General features: G+C 41.5%; 1 protein-coding gene across 1 annotated transcript; it reads right to left on the bottom strand.

The window, feature by feature from the left end:
- Positions 1-9,190: 9,190 nt before the first annotated feature.
- On the bottom strand, positions 9,191-10,305 carry LOC127560611 (transmembrane epididymal protein 1A-like). Its single transcript, XM_051995325.1, has one exon. It carries the CDS (start codon positions 10,198-10,200, stop codon positions 9,331-9,333), a length of 870 nt encoding a protein of 289 aa, XP_051851285.1. The 5' UTR covers positions 10,201-10,305; the 3' UTR covers positions 9,191-9,330.
- Positions 10,306-17,004: the final 6,699 nt, after the last annotated feature.

Raw genomic sequence — 17,004 nt, 5'->3', positions numbered from 1 at the left:
TTGTTGACCAGATAAATGACATCCTTGACATTGTTAAAAACTGTCTCTTTTAAAATAGTAGCCGTGACGTCTGTCTCTTTTATCAGAGTACCTACTAAAGATGAATTTATTATAGGAGCTCAAATAAGATGCAAAAAAACCGAAATACTCTATGTACATTGCTACAAGTCCTATTTGAACCCCATCTTACTAGTCTTGTAGTCCCTTTAAGTAAACAAAACAGAATTGTCTGGTGTGGATGGGTGTGGATGAGTGGGTGTGTGTGTGAGAGAGAGAGAGCGAGACAGAGACAGAGACAGAGAGAGAGACAGAGACAGAGACAAAAGAGAGTGACAGAGACAGAGAGAGACAGAGAGAGAGAGAGAGAGAGAGAGAGAGAGAGAGAGAGAGAGAGAGAGAGAGAGAGAGAGAGAGAGAGAGAGAGGAGAAGAAAAAGAAGCAGTCTCTATGGTGGAACAAAATTATTCTAACATTTTACCTGCTAGGTAGGAGAATGGCAGCTAAGGGACACAGTGCATAAAGCTCTGGACTTGGAATCAGGAAGACTCATCTTCCTGAACTCAAATCTGGCCTCAGAGACTTACTACCTATGTGATCCTGGACAAGTAACAGAATTTTATTTGCCTCAGTTTCCTCATCTGTAAAATGAGCTGGAGACAGAAATGGCAAACCACTCTAGGATCTTTGCCAAATGGAGTTATGGAGAGTTGGATATGACTGAAAAAAAACTGGACAAAAGATCACCAACTATTCACCTTATTGATTCCAAAATAAAAACCAGGGCCCATGAACTGAAATCATTTGGCTGTGTTTTCATTTGTCCATTGATGCTCCCAGTTCTCCAGATGATAGCAGAAAGGATGAAGGCTTTTCAAGCTGTCTATCTCAACTCGCTTTATGCAAAGTCAAGAACAAATAATTTGCATAATCCTTTGGATACCATGAGAAATAGCCTGATTCAGGTGGGGTTTCTTGAAGACTCAGATGATTCACAGCCAACTCACTTTTGAAAAAACAAGTGAAGGACATGGGAATCCTGCTGATGCTTCATGAGGATGAGTGTTTCCAGAGTAAAGGATGGGTCCATCCGAATTTGGAGCATGTCTCTTTCTCTGCCTTCCTCATGTGGACGCAAGTCCCAGCACCCATCAAAGGTGCAAAGCCTGAGACTTCAGGGGCAGCGATGGCGAGGCGATATCTTAGAATCCATGTTTCCTCAAAGAAAATTTGTGATCTATAGATATGACAATTCCAGATCGCCTCCAATTTGACCAAACCTATTTTCTTTCTTTCTTTTTTTTAATAATAGCTTTTTATTTTTCAAAATACATGCCTTCAACATTCACCCTTGCAAAACCTTGTGTTCCATATTTTTTCCCTTCCCTTCTCACTTCCCCCCACTTCTAGACAGCAAGCAATCCAATATAGATTAAAAGTGCAATTCTTGAAGCTTATTTCCACATTTTTCATGCTGTGCAAGAAAAATCAGAACAAAAAGGAGGGAAAAATAGAGAAAAAAGTGTACAAGCCTAGTTTCAATGCCAGTGTGAAAATAGAAAATAATCTCTCAATTCCTCTCATTGAAGAAGAGAAAAACATCCATTTCTATAGATAACATATGTGAGTCCTCCCAAAAAAGGAGCATGAGAGAACTCCATTTTTACGCATTCCAAAATTAAATTATTTCTGGAATTGACCAACTATTTGACTAGAATGACTACAGTAAAAAAATAAAAATAATAAAAATAAAAAGCTGAGCTTAAACACAGACAAAGACAGTGTGACAAACATTGCTGGTCAATTCCAAGCATCCTGGAATGAGGTGGAAGCTGATGGTAGGATTTGCTTCTTGATTATGACCGATACCAGCAGACGATAACTTCATGGGCTGTAAAAATTTCAATGTTTTGCAATTTTACCTATTCTTAAGAAAGTGCTTTTTCCTAATTAGCACGTCTTAAAAACAAACTAAGAAATAGAAAATCCCAACAGCATTTTAACTCACTTGGAATTTGAGCCATTGAGCACTAATTTGCCTCACCTCTGCAGGTAATTATAGCATAATTGAGGAATTTCCATCCATAACATCAGGCAAATAACATTTCATTCTCCAGAACAGAGAGATGAAAAAGCCTTAGTCTGTTTCATGTCATTATCTGATTAAAGCTCAAGATGATGAAATCTGATAGCACCTTTGCATATTCCTGGTTACTGCTACAGTCAAAAATTTCTCAGTTTGTATCTCATTTTTAAGTAAAATTTAGGTGATTATTTATTTTAAAATTCAGTTTAGATTTTTCATTTTGATGAAATATTAATTTAATATTTGATAAATGTTCACCTTTTTTTAAAAACATTTTTATTTAAAGTAATGAATTCCAAATTCTATCCTTCCCTCCTTTCCCTCCCCACCTCCCTGAGATGATAAGTAATCAGATGTAAATTATACATGTGCAATTATGTTAAACATTTCCATATCAGTCATTTTGTACATGACTCAAATAAAAGAAAAAATGAAAGAAAGTGAAAAATAACATGTTCAGTGTGCATTTAATCAATATCATTCCTTTCTCTGGAAGCAGATAGTGTGCTTCATCTTAATCCTTTGGTATTGGCTTAGGATCATTGTATTGTTGACAAAAGCATGACACAATATTGCTATTACTGTGTACAACATTCTCCTGGTTCATTTCACTTCACTTACATCAGTTAATGTAAATCTTTCTATGTTTTTTGAAAATCATCCTATTTGTTGTTTCTTATAGCACAATGATATTCTATTAGAATCATGTATCACAACTTTTTTAACCATTCCCCAATCACTGGGTATTCTTTTATTTTACAATTCATAACTCCCACAAAAAAGAACTGCTGTAAATATTTTTATACACAGGTCCTTCGTCATATACACACCTTATTTTTTTCCTTTGGGACACAAATCTAGCAGTGGTATTGCTGGATCGAAAGGTAGGCGATGTTCCAAATTATTCTCCAAAGTGGTTGGATCAGTTCACAGTTCTACCAGCAGTTTTCCCACACCCCCTCCCACATTTATCATTTCCCTTTTTTGTCATATTAGCTGATTTGATAGGTGTGAGAAAATTGCATTTCTCTGATCAATATTGATTTAGAGTATTTTTTTCATGTGACTATAGATAGCTTTGATTCCTTGGCCTGAAAACTGCCTGTTCATATCCTTTGACCATTTATTAATTGAGGCATGACTGGTATTTTTAGAAATTTGACTCAGTTCCCTATATATTTGAGAAATGAAGCCTTAATGAGAGTTACTTGTTGCAAAAAAAAAAAAAAATTTCCCCAGTTTTCCACTTTCCTTATGATTTTTGTTGCTTTGGTTTTGTTTGTGCAAAAACTTTAATTTTATATAATCAAAATCATCTATTTTACATTTTGTAAAGCTTTTTATTTCTTCTTTGGTCCTACATTCTTCTCTTATCCATAAATCTGACAGATAAAATGTTCCACAAGATCTCTTAATTTGTTTAAGAGACCTTTTATATGTAAATCATGTACTCATTTTGGCCTTATCTTGTTATACTGTATGAGATGTTGGTCTATACCTAGTTTCTGCCATACTATTTTCCAGTTTTCCCAGAAGTTTTTGTCAAATAATGACTTTTTGTTCCAAAAATTTGGATCTTTGGGTTCATTGTGTACTAGATTAGTATGATTATTTACTATAATGTAATTCATACCTACTGTAGTCCTCTGATTAACCACTCTATTTCTTAACTGGGATCGGATTGTTTTGATAATTACCACTTTATAAATACTCTTTGAGGTCTAATATACCTAGACCATCTTATTCTGCATTTTTTTCAATTGATTCCCTTGATATTCTTGAGATTATGTTCTTCCAGATAAATTCTGTTATTACTTTTTCTAACTCTATAAAAATAGTTTTTTCATAGTTTGATTGGTATGGCACTGAATAAATAAATTTAGGTAGAATTATTATTTTTATTATTGGCTTGGCTATCCTTGAGCAATTAATATTTTTCCAATTGCTTAGATCTGACTTTATGCAAAAAGTGTTTAATAGTTGTGTTCATATAGTTCCTGGGTTGTATACTCCTAAGTATTTTACATTGTCTACAGTTATACTAAATGGAATTTCTCTTTCTGTCTCTTGTTGCTTGACTTTGTTGGAAATATAGAGAAATGCTAATGATTTAAGTAGATTTATTTTGTATCCTGCAACTTTGCTAAAGTTTTAATAATTTCAAGTAGTTTTTTTTTTTAATTTGGGTCTCTAGGATTTTCTAAATATAACATCATATCTTCAAAGAGTGATAATTGTGTTTCCTCATTGTCTTTTCTAATTCCTTTCATTTCTTTTCTTTTTTTGTTGCTGCAGCTAACTTTTTATAATATTAAACAATGGAGGTAATAATGGGTCTCCTTGCTTCGCTCCTGATTGTACTGAGAAGGCTTCTAGCTCATCCCCATTACAGATAATGCTTTTGATGGTTTTAGATTCTCTAGTTTTTTGGGAAGAGAACTCTTGTCTTTCCCATCCTATCATTTTCTTCAATTTCTTTGCATTGCTCATTTAAGAGAACTTTATTGTCTCTCCTTATTAGTCTTTAGAATTCTTCACTCAGTGGGATATATCTTTCCCTTTCACTGTCCTTCTTTCCTCAGCTATTTGTTTTCCATCTAATGTTTATTGAGGTTGCCTTGAATATTTTATTTCTTCTAAGAGATTCTTGCTCACAGAAGTAAATGGTCGTCTGAATTAAATGCACTTTTCACCATCCAGTTAAGATCACTGCCACCCAAGATGTCAATGTTTAATTTTTCCAACTCCTATTTGATCTACATGACCCTTTGGCTCATGGATCTTATATAACAGGTTCTTGGGCAATAGTGGTCTTTACAGCATCCGATTTTATTTTCATCACCAAAAGAAAGCTCTAAATCCTGGCAGTCCTGCCACTCACTGACCATGTTCCACATACCTTCATTCCAGCAACTTGGGAAGGAGGAGATACTAGATAAGATCAAGCTTGTAAATAGTCCTTGAGTGAATCCAACAGTGTATGATAATTAGGATCTCATAGACTTAAAGCTGGAAAAAAAATTATATTAAATATTTCCCATTATGCAGATGCAAAGACTGAAGCCTGGAAAGAAGAAATGAATATAACCTAGAGAGTAGAAAAGAGTGTTTGATCCCAGGTCTCTTTCCAAGACCCTTCACTTCCTCACCGATTAAAATAATAACTCAGTATTGTTAACATAATACAACATAAAACTCACTATCCAAGTAATCCAAGTACTCTGGCCCTCAAAGTCTGGGTCTTTCACATCTGTATGTCAGCGCTTCTTCCTTTTTCCTTTCTCATTCTCTTCAAGTCTCCTCCACTGCGATTGCCTGCTTTCTCCTTTCCTGCTTCCATCCTTTCTCTCTCTGTTGGTGATCTGTCCTTTTCTCTCTTTAGACTTCCATGGTTCTTTCCTGTCTCACTTCTTGCTCCCACCCGTAGGAGCAGGGTGGGTTCCAGACTAAACATGGGCAACCCAGGGTATTCTGGAAGAAAGGGCTTCAAGATAACCATTGTAGAGTCCAGCAGAGAAGACACTTGAGAACCACTCTCAGGGATGGGGTTCTGTCTAAGAGGACAGCATGAATTGTATTTTATAACAATATATGCAGATGGTTTGGTTTAACTATTTGGTTTTTAGCTATATGGAGTGGGGGGATGGATCCAAGAGAGAATAGGATCTGTGCTTGGAGAGGATAGGACAATATTAATAAACAATTAATTTGTTTATTATTTTTTAATAATAATAAAAATAAAAACAACAAATAATAAACAAAAATTAATTTTAAAAAATGGGACATTATAGGGAAAGGGAGGCTAAGATGGATAGGGATGAGGACAGCTGGGGTCAGGAAGATTTGTTCTTTGGCAGTGTGCTCAGAATCACCAGGATGGGAAAAGGAAGAAGGAAATGGAAGTACTCTAATCACTGGAGACTGAATGGCTCTTGAACAGAAATAAGAAAAACCCTGTATGTAGGACTTTTAAGATTTGCAAACTACTCAAAAGGTCAAGAACAAAAATTACAAAGGAAGGTGGCCTAGCAGTACCAGGCCTAAAACTCTATGACAAAGCAGCGGCATCAAAACCATATCGTACTGGCTAAGAAATAAAGTGGTGGATCAGGGGAATAGGTTAGATGCACAGCTCACAATAATCGATGACTATAGTAAGCTAGTGTTTGATAAATTCTCAAACTCCAGCTTCTGGGATAAGAGCTCACAATTTCACAAAAACAGCTGGGAAAACTGGAAGATAATATGTCAGAAATTTGGCATAAACCTACACCTCACGCCCCATACCAAAATCAGGTCAAAATGGGTACATGATTTAGGCATAAAAGGGGATGCTACAAGCATATTAGGAGAGCAAGGGCTAGTTTACCTATCAGAGCTTTGGAAAAGAGAAGAATTTATGGAAGGAAAGAAGGAAAGAAGGAAGGAAAGAAGGAAGGAAGGAAGGAAGAAGGAAGGAAGGAAGGAAGGAAGGAAGGAAGGAAAGAAAGAAGGAAGGAAGAGGGGAAGGAAAGGAAGGAGGAGAAGAGGGAGGGAAGAAGGAAAAAAGAAAGAGAGGAAGGAAGGGAGGGAGGGAGGAAAGGAAGAAGGGAAGGAGGGAGGAAAAGAGGGAAGAAGGAAAAAAGGAGGGAGGGAAGAAGGAAAAAAGAGAGGGAGGGAGGAAAGGAAGAAGGGAAAAGAATTAGGAAGGAAACAAATATTTAAATGCTTACTATGTGCCAGTCATTGAGCTAAGCATTGAGAATATGAATAAAAACTAAAAGACAGACCCACAGTCCTTTCCTTCAAGGAGTTTACATTCTAAAGGTGGAAGACAACACACAAAGGGGAACTGAAGAGAAGTGGGAGAAAGCCAGAGACAGGAATGAGAGGAGCCTGAGCAGAGAAAGTTTTGAAATCCAGAAAGCCCAGGTAGATAGAACAATGTTGGCAGCCTCCACCAAATGGAGGTTCCGAGGGAAATTCCCCAATGGCAGAAGAGGAAGATGGGCCTTGTGAGCTGTGGCAAACTTCTCAGGTGTTCCCAAGGCAAGAAAGCCCGGGGCACTGAGAGAAGTTCCAAAAGGAGCCGACAATAGATGACACATAGTTTTGAAATCCAGAAAACCAAGAACAGGGCAGGGCAGAGCTTTCTCACTATTGAAATGGTGTCCCTAGGGTTATTCTCAGTCCATGAGCCTGTACAGCCCAAGTGGGGAGAGGAGGGCACCTGAATGCTAGGCGGGGTGCTGGCACGCTTCCCCAAGCCGGAAGGACAGGGGTGGCTGCTGCCGTGACATCAGTACCTTGTGGTGGGGTCCTCTTAGCCCCCACCACGGTTCCTGAAACATAGCAGTTGCTGCTCCGTGGGAGAAAACCTGCCCAACATCACAAAGCCACTCGGTCCGTGTGATTCCAAATGCAGCTACAGCTTGTCATAAAATACAGTCAGGTTCCGGCCAGTTCCGATAGACTTGGGATGGAGAAAGCCAGACTGCGGGAACTGAGTGTGGATCACAGCACGGTCTTTTCACCTTTGTTGTTGTTGTTGTCGTTTGCTTGCTTGTTTTTTTTTTTCTTTCTCTTTTTTCCCTTATGATCTGATTTTTCTTGTGTAGAATGATAAATGTGGAAATATATTTAGAAAAATTGCAAAAAATAAAATAAAAAATAGGTGCTCACCCCAAAGCGCCAGACTCTGGCCTTGACTCCACTCTGCTCTTCTGGGCTCCCAGGCTTCCTGTTCCTGATACTCCCCCACCTCTCCCTTCTTGACTGGACAGCTGTTTTTTCCTTTCCCATTTTTGTTCCCTCTCCAGTCTTCCTCATTTCACACTTTCCCTATCTCTCTTCGGCCTCTCCCTACCTTGAACTCTCCCTGCAAACACTGGACCCACTTAGAAAAAGAATACAAGGTATGGACAGAACAAGGGCAGCCCAGAGAAGGCTTAGGCTGTGGAGGCAGCAGACAAGGCAGACGGGGGAAGGATGCTGGGGGAATTTGGTTAAGGAATGCTATTCATCAGCTAGAGAGTCCGTTCTTTCCTCTTGTTTCAAATCCTGATTATAAAAATGCTCTGTTAATGCTGCCTGGAAGGAAGATTTCTGACTTCCCTGGTGCTCCAACCCACCAGGACCTGCATTTCTTTTCCCTTGCGGGGAAGTAGTTAAGCACCAAGCCCAACTAATGCCCCTCAGTGCCCATCAATCCATAATGACAATAGCAAATACTTCTCTGAGTTTCTTAGGCCTGAAAAATTCTACAGAAATCTCCTCATTGGAGGCATTGTATTTTTTTTTATTAAAACTTTTTATTTTCAAAACATGCATAGTTGTCAATATTCACCCTTGCAAAACCTTGTGTTCCAAACTTTTTTCTCCCTCCTTTCCACCCCCATCCCCTCCCTTAGACAGCAAGTAATGCAATGTAGGTTAAACATATGCAATTCTATATGTATTTCTACAATGACCGTGCTGTGCAAGAAAAATAAATTCAAAAAGGAAAGCAAAATGAGAAAGAAAACAAAATGCAAGCAAACAAAACTAAAAAAGGTGAAAATGCTATGTGGTGATCCACATTCAGTTCCCACAATGCTCTCTCCGGGCGTAGACGGCTCTCTCCACCACAAGGAACCAGCCCGAATCACCTCATTGCTGCAAAGAGCCACGTCCATCAGGAGTGATCATCGTTGCAAGGGATAATGTTGTATAAAAATTATCCTGGCATGGACTCTGTCAATACAAAGTTATTATTAAATAAAATAAAATTAAAAAAAAAAAAAAAGGAGTGATCATCGTACCGTCTTGCTGTTGCTGGGTACAACGATCTCCTGGTTCTGCTCACTTCACTTAGCAACAGTTCCTGTAGGTCTATGGGACATTGTAAAGTTAAAGAAACGATCTCAGAGAAGGTAAGTAACAAATGCAAGAGATAGAATTTGGAACCTCTTTTCCTCCTTAGGGGAGCCCATCCCTGCCACTTCTCTCCCTCCTGTGACTCCCTCTAGCCAAGGCGCTCCAGCTGTCAGAGCACGGCCCTACCTCCTCCTCCTTGGTCCCTCTGTTTTCAGAAATCCCCACAAGAAAGATACAAAATGGCCCTCACACAAAGACAGGCAAACTAAGAAGTTTTGATCAGGTTTGTCCTTTTTATTGAGGAAAAACCAGTTTTCCTGGCTTTGCAGCTAGAAACTGTTCTAAAAAATCCTCATTCCATGCTGGAGAAAAGGCACAGCCTGTAAGTGTTCTACACCCTAGATGCTACCATCCTAGTTCATCTCAACCATCAGCTTCTTTAGTTCCTCACTGGCAGAATCTGTGGGGCACAGCCGGTACCCAGCGCCCTTGGCCCCCTGCTGAGGGGGATGCCGCTGGTGCCAGAGGACACAGAGCCCATAAATGGCAGCTATCAGCAGAGCATTCACGATCAGGTGCCAACAGAAGAAGGTGGTGAGGAACATGATATCTCCAGGTTTATCTGCCCTCCAAGGGTGGCCGGTAATTGGAGAGTAGAGGAAGTTCCCTATCTGAGCAAACCACGAACCAAACTGGAGAGTCATCCATGCCTTGAGTATCCAAAGCATGGGCTGGTCAGGGAACCAGAGTTCAATGGTCAGCACCAGACCGGCCAGCATGAGGGGCAGCACTACTAGGAGATGGGCACGGGTTTCCAGGGCATCCCTGCCCTGGAGGTGGGAGATGAAAAGCAGGGAAGCTCCGTGGAAGGCGAAGGCCCAGGCCGCTTGCTCCAGCTTCACCTGCTGCCTGGCCAGACAGCACCGACTCACTGTGTCCACCAGACCACTGAGGAGCAAGAAAGTGTACATGGTCATGTGTTGCCAGGAGTTGTGATGCAAGAACGGCTGTCCGGGGTCTTCCCAATCTATCATGGCGAACCTGTTGGATCCCAGCGGAATGAAAAAAGTACCTATCACGCCAAAGATGCCGCAAAAAGTCTTCCCTAAACCCTCCATGGGTAGCTGCTGTAGCCAGCCCTGCGTTCTCTTATTCCGGGGAGGAAGTGGCAGGACCAGGAGCCGCTGCCCCCTCAGGAGGGCCAGAGACGTCAGCACAGCATAGTAGATTCCGAGGAAAACAAAAATCAACCCAGGGAACAGATGGCCAGCTAAGGTAGTCATGATCCCAAAGCCACGGGCAAAGCTGAGGAGCTCGACTCCCGGCTCCCGGCTCCCGGGAGAAGCTGGTTATGTCAGGGAGAAGGAGCCCGCCCATCCTGCCCACTGGGTGAATATGCATCTCTGAGTTGACTCCACGCCTCTCAAAACACCCTGCACTTCCCAGGCTGTTTCCAAGGGTGGGACTCTGAGAGTTCAGAGTCAGACTTCAATCTCGGAGGCATCCTCTCTTGCCAAGGCAGTGAGCGGAGCTGCCCCCTCAGTTCTGCCAATGGCCCTGCCCAGATCCTGCCAACCGAGCTGCGTGCTCTCGCCCCTGCCCTCCCGCCCCTCTAGCCCAGGTTGGAAGTCCTGAAAAGGGTTTGGGCACTTCCAAATGCAAATCCAAAAAGAACTGAGACTGTAATAGTTTTGCAGTCAAGTATTATCGCCTGGCACCCTCTCATCAGAGAGGGTTCTGTGGCTCCGTGAGCAAAGCAGAATCCCAGTCGCTCAAAAGAAAAGTGAGAGTCACAAATTTAGAGCCAGTTCCATCCCAGTTGTTCACAAGGACTTTTGTGCCCGAAATGTGATAGAGTCTTCTGAACTCACCTCTGTCTGTTCAGCCCCAGTCGGACACACTGTACCCAGACATCTTGCTGTCTTTTGGGTCCTCTTCAAGTAGGAAGTACAATGACCATTAAACTAGTAGGAAACTGATTCTGTCTTGTTGTCTTTGGATGATGTTAATCAGCACCCAAGATGGCTCCTGCCCAGCCTCTGTCACCGGGAATACCATGAGCCGCATGGCTATCGGCCTTCCGTGTCTTTGGGGATCTATTGATGATCTTCTCTTTATTTTTCTTTCTATCCTTTCTCAAAGGAACATCATTCTTTTTTGCCTCTTCTCCCATCACCATTTCCTTCCCCTTCCTTTTCTCCTCTTCCTTATCATCTTCTCCCTTTTTCTCAGCATTTGACGCCCACATAATGGACATCTCTTTGTGAGAGAACTACCCTCCAGATGGCATCCATAGCATGGGGATAAAGCATCGGAGTCAGGAAAACCTGGAATTTGGTTCCTCTGTCAGATACGTACAGACTTTAGGACCATGGACAAGTTAGAAATTAAGTGACCAGCCCAGACTCATCCGGCTTGTAAGGATCTTTAAGCTGGATTGGAACTCAAGTCTTCCTTGGTGCTCTAGCCACTGTGGCACACCTGGCTCATAGTAGAATGGCAGAAGATCCTCTCATGATCCTAGCACAAGGCAGCTCTTGGGCCTTCCCCAGGGCAGGGTCCTTCTCCCCTCATTGTAACTGAGCTGAAGTCCCACATAAAGAGACTGGGGGGGGGGGATGTTCTGTACTTTGGGATGTCCATGTTAACACTCTTCCCTTTTCCCTTCCATTTATCCTGCCTGTCATGTACTATTTCTATGAGAGACAAAGAATCACAGACAGAGACAGAGGCAGGGGCAGGGCAGGGAGCTCCTGGGGCACAATTGTGACAGCTCCTGCTGCAAGTGCAAGAGACCATGTAGGATACGACCAGAGCCGCAAGGAAAATAAAAAACAGCAGAGATGGCTCTACATCCACAGAATCGTAAGGACGAGCCAACCGGAAGCCGGCACAGAGGAAAGAAGCAAGGCTGACTTGGGAGTCACGGGGTGCCAAGACCCAGAGCTGCCCAGATTCCTGCTTTTCGAATGGCTCTGAGCTAAGTTGGAAGGGAGAATGGGTTCCCTCACTGTCTTACCCACATTGCCTTGCCCATGATCCCGGTTCTGTCTTCGTCACTAGTCCAAGGTCCTGGGATGAACAATGGCCACCCCTTCTCTCACCCCTTTGCTATTAACTACTGGTCCCTGCTGGTGGCACTCGGGGGGCCACATTCAAATTTGGGGATGCTGTTGGGGGAGACGGTTTGGGAGATGGCTGACGGCTTCATGAAGGCACACAATTTATTTCTCTTTGACTTTGCTCTATATCCAATGAACGAAATCATCCCACCACGTGGTCAGTGAGGGCACCGGACCCAGAGCTGAGAGAGGAGAGCCCAGACAATGTTAGAGCTTCTGACAGCGTTCTGGAGCACCTAGGGATCACAGAATCCTCTCCTGGCTATCATTAGATCCCTAGATCTAAATGGTGCAGTAGGTGGAGCACCAGCCCTGAAGTCAAGAGGATCTAAGTTCAAATCCAGCCCCAGACATTTAACACTTAACACTTGCTAGCTTTGTAATGAGGAAAGTCTCCTAACTTTAATTGCCTCCAAAAAATCCCTCCAGAGTAACTCTAGATTATCCCTGCCAAGTTCTGTCAAAGCCATGACTAAGACTTTGTGTGCTGAGGGCACTTACCACAGGTTGGACCTATGTTCAGAACAATAAAACACACATTGAGGAGATGTGGCAAGGGTAGGATTGATGGGCCCTCTATGGGAAAGGGAGAAAAAAGGCACCTGAGGGACAAGCAAAGCTTCTGGATACAAAATGGGGAATGAGGAAAGGGAGTCAGGTTTCTCATCCCACAGGTATTTTCAAAACTTTTTCTTTTTTACTCAGTAGGTGCTAAACTATGTTGTACAAGAGAGGAAGAGAGTGAGGGAGGGGAGGAGGAAAGGAGAGAGAGAGGCAGACAGAGACAGACAGAGAAATAGAGAGAGACAGAGACAGACAGAGAGACAGAGACAGAGAGAGAGAGACACAGAGAGAGAGAGACACAGACAGAGACACAGAGACAGAGAGACAGAGAAAGACAGAGACAGAGAGAGAGAGACACAGAGAGAGAGAGACACAGACAGAGACACAGAGACAGAGAGACAGAAAAAGACAGAGAGACAGAGAAAGAGACAGAGAAAGACAGAGAGACAGAGACAGAGAGAGACAGAGAGAGACAGAGACAGAGAGACCGAGAGACAGAGAGAATGAGAGAGACAGAGAAACACAGAGAGAGAGAGACACAGAGACACAGAGAGAGAGAGACAAAGAGAGAGATGTCTAGATATAAAACTACAATCCAATGAAATCATGGGTAGGACCCAAAGAAAGAACACTGGGAAATGAATGTAAACTGCTTGCATTTTTGTTTTTCTTCCCAGGTTATTTCTACCTTCTGAATCCAATTCTCCCTGTGCAACAAGAGAACTGTTCGGTTCTGCACACATAGATTGTATCTAGGATATACTGTAACCTATTTAATATGTAAAGGATTGCTTGCCATCTGGGGGAGGGGGTGGAGGGAGGGAGGGGAAAAATCGGAACAGAAACGAGTGCAAGGGATAATGCTGTAAAAAATTACCCTGGCATGGGCTCTGTCAATAAAAAGTTATTTTTAAAAAATAAGTAAAATTTTTCACATGACAATAGTTGTGATATTAGTATCTGTGGAATGAGAAAATATATGTTGGCAAAATTAAAAAAAAAAAAAAAAAGCATGGGTAGGGAAAGCAGCCTTGGCACTTGTAGACTAAGTGCCCTCTGGTGGCCGATTGAAATATGGCAGCTTCCCAGAAAGCCTAACCCATGCATTATCTAAGTCAACAGCATTAAGGCCCCGGGAGTTATAAAAGCAAAGAATGATTTGTATTATAACATCCTTGATCTGGTCCTTAACCTCCATTCCCCTGAGCAGAAGATTCTGCCAATTAAAGGAGAGCTCTTAATTCATGGTGGATAAACCAAAAGAGAGTGAATTGTTGATTTCAGTCAAAAAGGAACATCCTCTTATTAACCAAATCAAAAGAGGTTCTGTCCCCTCATTTATCGGGGGCCAAATTAAGAGACTACCTCTTGCACATTCTGACCTAACCAAAAGAGGCAACTGCATTCACTTTCTGAGGAGACACATCTTCTTCCAAAGAGCTAATACTGCTGCTACTGTATTTGGTGAGTCCAAAACTTCCATTGAAGATACATTGTAGTTTTATGTTACTTCCGCAATGTCATTTTTTTGTTTGTTTGTCCATTGGTGGTTTGATTGTTATTTCATTCTGTTATGAGCCAGAATTTGAAACAAGGTGATAATTCAATGGAATTGATGGAAGCAATGCTTGTGGGCTTGGCTTTGCACCTTTGAGAGGTCACACATTGGCTCACACATGGGAGTTCACAAGTACCGGAGATACACCAAGTTAACTTTGTAACTTCGTGAATTCGCACCTCCCATAATCCCACTCTCCGAGGAGGAGTCAGCCTTTGAGAGAGCATCAAAAGGAGCTGAGTCAGTGAAGTCAGTCGGAAAATTGCCAAGAGTCGGAGCTGAGCTAGAAGCAGAAGCTGGAAGAGCTAAAAGACAAGCTGCAGGAGCTCTTGGAACGAAGCAGAGAGAAGCCTCTAAGAATCTAGCTAAGCGGGCCCAAGGAAAGAGACAAGACTTGGAAGGAGAAAATAAATGTTTGGATTTTATCAGCTGGCGGCATTGGGGGTGATTATTACTTGGAACTGAAACTAAGGCTGCCTCCAGAAAATCTCCCCAAGAAACCAGCTCCCAGAGAACCATTATATTATAGAAAAGAAGAAGAACACCACAGCACTAAATCTGTGAATCACTTTTGGCAATATCATCATTCTATTGCACAGTCCAACAATGTATAACCAATATCTCTACGTTATTTCTCTCCTTTTACTTCTGTATTTGTTGAATGTGTATAAGTCCTGAGTGTGATCTACCACAACCCTGGGCATTTTAGTCGCCACTCCTTCCTCAGGCACATTGAACATGGTGTAATAGGAGAGACCACGCAAGCAGAGTTTGACTATATATAATGTTTAACTCATTATCATAGAAACAAAAGGAATAAAAATCAAGTATATTGGTAGCAAGTTTTAGGGTCAACTTTTACATATAGACTAGATGGGTCAATCACCTTTCTCTTCACGTGCTACTAGCAGACTTTCCATATTTATTCTCATCCCATTTTCTAAGGTAATCAAGATGATGTGAGATATTTTTATTCTCATTATTAAAAGTGACATCTCTCACTGATTAGTGATGAGATTCCATCATAATTTATTAAGTACAATTTATTTATTTAATAGTTTGCTAAATTTTTATGTATTATTTCTTTGATAAACTAAAGAAACTTCTTTTCTCATAAATCATTTAACTTCTCTGAATCTCAATTTACTCATCTGTAAAATGAGAGCTTTAAGATCACTTGATCACCTTTAAGGTCACTATAAATCGAGGATCCTATGATCCTGTTTGCTCATATCAAACCCCCTAATTTCTTAGGCTTAAACAAACTTCAAAGCTACCGACTATATTGCTTATTAATAAACAACCAGCAACAAAACAACATAATTATTTACAATGTATCCGTTTTCAGAAAGATCACGGTCAATTCATCTTTAATTATCATTTCTGCTTCTGAATTTTCCATTTAAAAAAAATTTAATTTAAATTCTATTTTTAAAACATATTCGTTTTTGACATTTACTTTTATAAGATTTTGATTTTCACTTTTTTCTCCCAGCCTCCTCTTCTCTTGCTCCCCAAGACAGCAATCAATCTTATATAGGCTATACATGTACAATCATGTTTCTATTTCCACATTAAACATGTTGTAAAATAGTCTGCTTGAGTCTGTATTCAGTCTCCATCCTTCTTTCTCTACATGTGGACAGCATTTTTCATCGTGAGTCTTTTGGAATTGTCTTAGATCACTTTATTGCTGAGAAGAGCAAAGTCTTTCAATAATGATCATCGGACAATGTCGCCCTTACTATGTACGATATTCTCCTGGTTCTGCTCACTTCCCTCTGCCTCAGTTCCTGTAAGTCTCTCCATGTCTTTCTGAACTCATCCTGCTGATCGTTTCTTCTAGAATAGTAATATTTCATAATATACCATCACTTACTTGGCCATTCCCCAGCTGATGGGCAGCCACTCAGTTTCCAGCTCCTTGCTACTACAAAAGGGGCCGCTACAAACATTTTTGTGCATGTAGATCCTTTCCCCTTTTTTATGATTTCTTTGTCTCCTCGGTGCGTGAAACGGCCCATCATTCAGATACCTAAATCTACTCTTCATAATTATCATGAGAACTAGTGCAATCTCCACTGAGATCAGGTCCCAGAAGAACCAGGAAGGTTGATACTTTATGGGGCAAGTTGAGCCAGAATGTTTCCATACTATTGCATATAGGAGAACAGGAAGGGGAGATGGGAAAGAAAGGAATCAATAAAACTTTTTAAAGTTGGCAATATATTGGGAAAGAGGCTGCTGGGGGGTTCAGTGGAGCGTACTGAGCCTGGAGCCAGGAAGGCCTCAGTTTAAATCCAAGTTTAAAACCAGTCTCAGGCATTTACCATCTGTGTGACTCTGGGTAAGTCACTTAACTTTGCGTGCCTCAGTTTCCTCATCTGTTAAGTGAACTGGAGAAGAAAATGGCAAATTGCTCCATTTCTCTGCCAAGAAAACCCCAAATGGGGTTACAGAGAATCAGAACAACAAATGACAATTTGGGGAAAGGAAGATGATGTGGAAAAAGGAGTCAATAAAAAATAATTTTAAGTTTAAAAGACAAGGGCTAAAGTCAGTTCTCTCCCTATTCATTAGGCCCCTAACCAAGCCCAATAGAAATGATCTCTTGCCCTGGGGGTGGGGGGTTGCCCAGCTTTCCTCCTGTCCTGCAGAAGTTTGGGCCCACCTTGGTCAGCGGGGTGCCTGTCAGCACTGTCCCTATGGGGCAGCCCATCACGCCCATGGCTTAGCTAGGGGTCTGGGGGTCAGTTCTCCCCTCCAGGTTTGTAAGCTGTTTCCTTTCTACCATAAGCTCCTTTGGGGCAGACTCTTTTATTCGTTGTATCTCCAGCACTTAG

Source organism: Antechinus flavipes, chromosome 4 (genome assembly GCF_016432865.1).
Source record: "Antechinus flavipes isolate AdamAnt ecotype Samford, QLD, Australia chromosome 4, AdamAnt_v2, whole genome shotgun sequence".
NCBI classification, from domain to species: Eukaryota; Metazoa; Chordata; class Mammalia; order Dasyuromorphia; family Dasyuridae; genus Antechinus; species Antechinus flavipes.
This window is presented reverse-complemented; position numbering and strand designations above follow the sequence as displayed.

What these genes read in the sequence shown, in the direction of transcription:
- LOC127560611 (XM_051995325.1), bottom strand. Translation starts at nt 10,200, where the DNA reads ATGACTACCTTAGCTGGCCATCTGTTCCCTGGGTTGATTTTTGTTTTC.